Source organism: Pelophylax lessonae (genome assembly GCF_965119305.1).
Source record: "Pelophylax lessonae genome assembly, chromosome: 11".
NCBI lineage: Eukaryota > Metazoa > Chordata > Amphibia > Anura > Ranidae > Pelophylax > Pelophylax lessonae.
Genome location: NC_138778.1, coordinates 16,220,204 through 16,227,703, shown reverse-complemented (window position 1 = coordinate 16,227,703; position 7,500 = coordinate 16,220,204). Strand labels below are relative to the sequence as shown.

The 7,500-nt window shown below is 39.5% G+C and overlaps 1 protein-coding gene across 1 annotated transcript in view; it reads left to right on the top strand.

Annotated features, from left to right (window-relative positions):
* Nucleotides 1–7,500, top strand: part of BAHCC1 (BAH domain and coiled-coil containing 1) — a 187,559-nt gene that overhangs the window by 20,811 nt on the left and 159,248 nt on the right. The window contains exon 2 of the mRNA XM_082272320.1: nucleotides 5,619–5,862. Within this exon, the coding sequence (XP_082128446.1) occupies nucleotides 5,709–5,862 (154 nt within the window). The 5' untranslated portion in view covers nucleotides 5,619–5,708. The remainder of the gene's footprint in view (nucleotides 1–5,618; nucleotides 5,863–7,500) is intronic.

The following is a 7,500-nucleotide window of genomic DNA, read 5'->3' as shown; positions in this document are numbered from 1 at the left end:
TTTTTTTTTTTTTTTTTTTTTTTTTTTTTTTTAGGCAAAAGTTTGCTATAGGAAAAAGTTATGTGGCAACACCTCCTTTAGGCTCTCATGTGTTGTGTATATATGAAGCTTTTTAGACTTTGAGCATTTATATCGCCATTTTTACTGCATGGTGCAGGTTGGTAATAGTAACTATAGACTGGTATGTCTGAAGTTGCTATGTGTGTATGCTTACTCTGTGCTGTAATCACTGTTTTAATATTTAAAAAAGAAAAAAAAAAATATATAAAAAAATATATAAATAAATATATATATATATATGTGTATGTGTGTATATATATATATATATATATATATATATATATATATATATATATATATATATATATATATATATATATATATATATATATATATATATAATATTAGTAAACCCCCCTCCATCGCGGGGGGTAACGTTCCGGACCCAACCCACGAAAAGTGAAAATCCGCGAAATAGAAAAACCCTATTAAAATACACTGTAGGCATGTTTCTGTTTTTTTTTTTTTTTTTTTTTTTTTTTTTTTTTTTTTTACTGTCACTGTACTTTAAAAGCATTTTAAGGTCTTTTAAACACACCTTTAAAACAATAGAAACTCATTTAAATGCATAAGATACTGAGACAGAGCAAGAACAATGGCAAACACAAAAATATTTAATGTTCAATGATTTATATAGTAAAATAACATTACAGAAAATAACGCAATATACAGAGACCGCAAAAACTGAACCGCGATGGAGCGGGGGTTTACTGTGGAGATATATATATATATATATATATATATGTATATATATGTATATATATATATATATATATATATATATATATATATATATATATATATATATATATATATATATATATATATATATATAAATAAATATAAATTTTTTTTTTTTTTTTGTGTAGGCGGTCATATTTTTTTTAAGATTAGGTGGGGGGGGGGGCAGTCTCTTCCATAAATGCACATGTATTCAGCAGTAATAAGTTACCACTGCCTAATAAATGGGCACCAGTTTGACAATGAGTATGACTTAGTGAAAAATATTACTATTATATAGTGTGTGTGTGTGTGTGTGTGTATGTATGTGTATGTAATTATATATATATATATATATATACATATATATATATATATATATATATATATATATATATATATATATAACACATTTAACTGGCAAACACTTTCCCATTTTATATATGAATATTATTATTTTTTTAATTATATTATATATAATTTTTTTTTTAAAATAAATTTATATATAATATAATCAATTAAAAAAAATCATATATAAATGAGTGCTTGCCAGCTAAATGTTTTTTTTTTTTTTTTTTTTTTTTTTGGTATAAGCATGTAGTCTTAGTAGACTGTAGACCCTTTTATGGTTATCCTGAGTTCTAAAGCCCAAAAGTCTTCTACATTTTAGCTTACTGTATTAAGAATCTGCTGGAAGGTGGTATTTAATATTCAGGCTGCCAGTGCGCAGTGTGAGGATGCTGTGGGGTGCATAAGTTCAGCAGGGTCTGTAACTCATCTGGACATAGGAGGACTATAAAGTGTTTAGCACACATGCTATAGAGTGTCTCCTCTAAAAATAAATGATTTATTTTGCACAAAAATAACCCAGTTCCCAAGGACTGTGTTCCTGCAGGGGACAGGAGCCATGGCATGCACTGCTGCGTGGCACGCATTCCCATTGGCGGTTGGGTTTTATGGTTGGCATGATGAGAGGGAATAGCTGAAAGCCTATTGGTGGGTCTTCATTCCTCCTGGGGATCATATTATGACAAAGGACAGGGAAGGGGTCCAGCACAGCAAGTATTGGTGTGTGATGTATGGAAGTGAATGAGGGGATGGTGGGGGGGGGGGGGGGGGACAGCTAGCTGGTCCTTAGTCTATGGTGTCTATTTATAGAAGTGTGGAATGGCACAAGATTTACTATACATTTGCTGGGTCACCTTTCCTGTGGACTGGCGAATTCTTGGCTTTCTTATGGAGGCATATCATTGCTCCTTATCTCGATCAGATGCAACTAAACCAATTTAAATAAAAAAAAAAGATTGATCTTCTATTTGATCCATGTATACTGCCCTTTATAACACTTAATCATATGATACAAATGAACCAATCAAATCAAAAAAGATCTACACTCTTTGATCCATGTATATATGGCTTTCTTATAGAGGCTTTGAAGTTTTCTTTATACTGACCAATCAGAACATACAACTAAACTGACGAAGTCAGAAAAGACCGACCCTCATTCGATCATACTGCTCTTGATTTCAACTTTTTTGCATCGATTAGACATGTGCGGTTCATTTTGTTCTGAATAAATATTCAGACAAATTTTTTTGTTGTTCGAAGATTCAGATATAGCCAAATACCTTTATTGCAGTATAAACCAAGTTTACCTAATGATCCGAAATAATGAAACAAAATTTGTCCAGATTTCAGACATTCAAATTGAAATTGAAATCCAATTCCAGCCGAATTCGAACTGTGTGTTTATTAGAGTACTATTTCGAAATAATTGTTTTTGTTAAGCCAAAGGTGATATAAAGATTCGTAATTATTTAATGACGATTTTTCTTTTGTTCACTTTGCCACATTCGAATCAAAAAAATTCGGTAAATTCGAAGAAAATAAGACTAATTCCGAATACGATTTGAGTGAATCAGCCAAATTTAACGAAACTAAATAACTAGATTAACAAATGGAAACAAAAAGGAAATACATTTTCATCAAGCACGTGTCTAGCGTCGATTGCATCTGATGGAAACTGGGGAACCATCACTGTGCTGTACATGGCCTGTGCAGAGGACAAAGCTATTGGAGGGGCCTAACAGGCCCCACCCACTTCAGCAAGCTACAGCAGGAGGAGAATGCAGAGACGAGATCAGTCCCCCTGCACAAAGAGGGAGCAGAGCTGTGGGAGGGATCCAGCAGGCTCCACCTACCACAGGAGGGGAAAAGACGAAAAACAGTCCCCCCTGGAATCCCAGCATGCTCCACCCACTACAGAAAACTATAGGAGGGCGCTGAGACAAGGCCAGTCATCATAGGTGTGCGCAGCCTATTGCATTAGGGTGTGCACCCCAAAGTTTAAATACACATGCATGTGTTTGCCTACATGTATATGGCCCCGGTACATTACTCTCCCTGCTGGCAAAGTGAAATAGAAGTGTGTGGCACTTCTCTTATGGCAGAGCAAGTCCGAGGGAGATCTTTCCCATCTCCTCACTGGCAAACAGAGCGATAATGCTAATGTGCCCTAGGTGATTAGGGTGTGCCCAGGCACACCCGGCACACCCTGTGCGCACGCCTATGCCAGTCATCCTGCACAAGGAGAGAACAGCTGTGGGAGGGGCATATCAGGCTCCAACCACTATAGAAAACTACAGGAGGGGGTGGAGACAAGACCAGTTCCCCTGCACAAGGGGAGAGCGCAGCAATTGGTGGTCTTTATTACAGAAAGTCCCACACTGGATTACTGCACAGATCTGGAAGAAGACACGTGACCGATGGATTTACAGAATATTTGCTTGCCCTGGATTTCAGCTTTAATATCAATGCGTTTGTTACCCAAATACTTCATATTCCTAATATGTGGCTGCTGTACCATGTACTTGTATGAGAGAGTCTCCTGTTCTTTGTATTGCTTCCTTTATGTGAAATACTGGAGATCCTGCCAGTCCCTCTGCTTTCTTATTAAAAACTGACCACACTAAGGTGTCTATGAATCCGAGATGAGCAGCGATCCTGATGATCACAGCTCATGTCGGCTCATTTTTGTTTTATGAAACCGAGATGGTCAGGGGAGAAAATGTTCTTCGCTAATCATCTCTACACACGGAGAATCTGTAATTGACAGACAGAAACTGATAGTTTATGAAGCTGCGATCTCTGCACTTCACTGCGACCTGTGCCAGAATTCACACTCCCAAGATTCACCAATCCAGAGGTGGAGAATCGGGGGGGGGGGGGGAGAAGACAGAATCCAGGGGGAAAAAAGGAGGATTGACCACCTCCTTCCTCGATCAGCCCCCCCCCCCCCCCAAGACAGTAAACCTGTCCCCCTGCCATATGTCTATGTATATGTGTGTGTATTAGAGATCGACCGATTATCGGCAAAGCCGGTATATCGAGGGCCGATCTGCACTTTCCCTGATATTTGGGGAAAGTGCTGTACCGGAGTGATCCCTGCAGCTAGAGGCATCATCCCAGTACCGGCGTCCATAGCCGACACGACGGTCGGCTCTGTCTTGTAATGACAACCGATGCGGCTGAGACGTTGCATCGGTTGCCCCCCCACCCACATCCGCGGCTTGCCCGGGTCTCCCTTCCCACCGGGAGACCCAGGCAACCATCCTGCACGGCCGCCGAAGACCCGATCAAAGCCGCATTCAGCTCTGATCGGGTCTCCATGCGAAAACCCGGAAGTGATGTCATGACACCACTTCCAGGTACTCGGCGCCAGATTTAAAAAAAATGACAGCATTCAAAACAGCCAAACTTGGTGTTTTTGAATGCTTTTAAGTGCAGAGGAGGGGTTTAGGGTCTTTTAGATCCCCAGATCCCTCCCGCAAGTGTACCTGTCAAAAGAATAAAATCTATATTTTTTAAATGTATTTAAAATTAAAAATATCGACTGATACGCGATGACCAAAATATCGGTATCGGCAATGAAAAACGATATTGGTCGTGTGTGTAATATATGTATGTGTGTGTGTATGTGTATATATATATATGTGTGTATGTATATGTGTATATATATATATATATATGTGTATATATATATATGTGTGTGTGTATATATATAATACATATATTATTAATTTTTTTTTTTTTTGTGTAGGGGGCCGTATTTTAACATGGGGGGGGGGGGGGTCTTTTCCATAAATGCACGTGTATTCAGCAGTGATAAATTTACCACTGCCTAATAAACAGACACCAGTGATATTCTCATACTGTAGTCTTATACTGTATTCTCGCTATGTCTCACGAGATTATAGGCAGCCCATTCACACTTACATGGATCTTGGCTGTTTTCAGAGGAAAAACTTCTCCTCCGTTCTCCCTGTGAGAACTGAAGTTCTCGGCTTCATAATCAGGGTGCCAGAGAAGATCACTTTCCTCTGAGAACTGCCGGGAAGTGAATTGAGCAAAAGCTTCTCATAAACGTACATCTAAGCAGGATAGCACAGCATGGTCCATTCTTGAGCTATGCTGTGAACTCAGTGTACTTCCAAATGATCAGACTTGTCCTGATATGCCCCTGATGGCCAGAAGCTCAGTGTCCTGTTGTTTCTCTCCCCCCCCCCCCCCCAGCTCTTATGCAGCTGAGAAAATGGGGTATGTGATAATTAAAAAAAGGGGGGGGGGGAGGTTAGATTAAAAAACAAACACACACAAACCTTAACAAAAACCAATACATTTTATTTCATTAAATGTTCTGTTCCTGCTTAAAAATGTCCCATGTATTTTTATTTGTGTATATGGTCAGACTCCTAATGCTTTTCTTACTTCTTGAGCCCTTTTAAGTTTAACCGCCCAAAAAAGTAACTAAATGTTTAATTTTTCTCATTTGTTTCCAGAGAATGATACCGGAGCTTCAAGCGGAGCCCGGCACCGCCCCCGGGACCTCCCACTGAATAGTAACGCCCTATCTTACTCTCCCTCCCGGTATGGACGGCCGGGAATTTGTTCCCCCTCCTCACCTGAGTCACCGTGGAGCTGGCCGGATGAACCCGCCTGCAGGCCACAGTGCGGTGCAGCACCCAGGACACTTTCAAGCCACCAAGTACTTCTCCTCCCCTCTCCCCATGGCGACCCATACTGGTAAGTTCCATCTTTCTGCTTTCATGAGATGTCTAGGTACTAGTGCCGTCATTTGTGTCCTCCTGACATGATCTGTGTTCTAATGGCATCATCTGTGTACTGGTTGAGTTACCTGTCTGCTACCTGACTGCTCACTCTACATGGCTGGGTTGAGTGTTGGCTATTCAAGGCTTGCAGTACAATGCAGAAATAACTTTGTCAGCTCATGTTGTGATCTGGAGCACCGTTGGGTGAGGAGGTCCTTGTTCACAGATTATTGGTAGACTTGCATGTGGCCTGGTAGAGAAGTGAGAATGTGTATTGGTCAGCAATGATTCTTCTATTTAATTATCTGAATGTGGCCCACTATGTACATTAATGAAAAAATGTGTGTGTGTGTATATAGAGGTTGTCCAAAATCCAGCAAGGAGGTTCTACAGAATCCCAAATGGAAAATGTATATTTTGCTGTCTAGACCAGCCTTTCCCAACCTTGTATCCCATAGGAACCCTTGAAATTATTATCTGATTTTGGGGAACCCTTACGAAAAACAGTTTGATGGGTCTGTGGGAAGAATGTAACCTTTTAGTGGAGATCAACTGAACCCAGTCCATTGGTGGTCAGAGGGACGAAATCCTTTTCTAATGGCGGTTAACCAAACCCAGTTCTTTGGGGGTCAATGGAAGGAAAGGAAGTTCCTTACAGTGGTGGTCAACTATAGCCAGTTCATTGGGGGTCTGTGAGAAGAAAGCACCTTAAGCCTAGAACACAGGGGCCAAATGCGGTTTCAATTGAACCGGGCATATGTGTACTACAGCTGGTCGAAGGGGCATGACCGAAAAAGGCCTAGTAGTGTGTATGAGGCTTTACAGTAGAGGTCAACTAAATCCAGTCATTTGGGGTTCACCACATCTTTCAGATTGCTAAAAAGATAATTTGTTTCATGCTGCTCACTCTTCCAAGTGGTCTTCCAAGTGGTGTAGGACCTTGAACTACCCTTGGATGGGAAGTCAATCAGCCATACATCAAAGAACCCATAGCAACCTCTGGAAGACCCTTGGAGTTCCATGGAACCCAGGTTGACCATGGCTGGTGGTCAAGAAATTTGTGATTTCTTGTCACTTCAGACTGATTCCTTCTCATTTAATGTTGTGTCTTTAGGACAGGATATCAATGGAAATGTCCCCAGGAGGAGCAAGGTTTTATAATCTATACCCACTCTCTTCTATTTCTTTGAAGGAAAAAAAAAAAGTTTTGCTTTTTTTTTTTTTTTTTTTTTTTTTTTTTTTTTTTTTTTTTTAGTTCTACTTTACGCGAGCCCATAAATAAATGGTCAATGCACAAAAATTGTGTATCATGCAGTTTGGTGCGTTGAAACATCTGCTCAATTGAAAATCTTGGTTTGAATTGTCTTTCCCTGATGCATTATGATTAGACAAAGAGCGCATTTCAAAATTGAAAGAAAGAAGAAAATGAGAGATAGAGATATATATATATATATATATATATATATATATATATATATATATATATATATATATATATATAGCGTCATTGACTGACTTGTTATGAATGGAACAGGAGAGCAAAGAGGTGCTTGGGAGTTGTGCTGCTGCTTTTGCCCCGCCTCTTTCCTGTGCTGCTGCTTTTGCCCCGCCT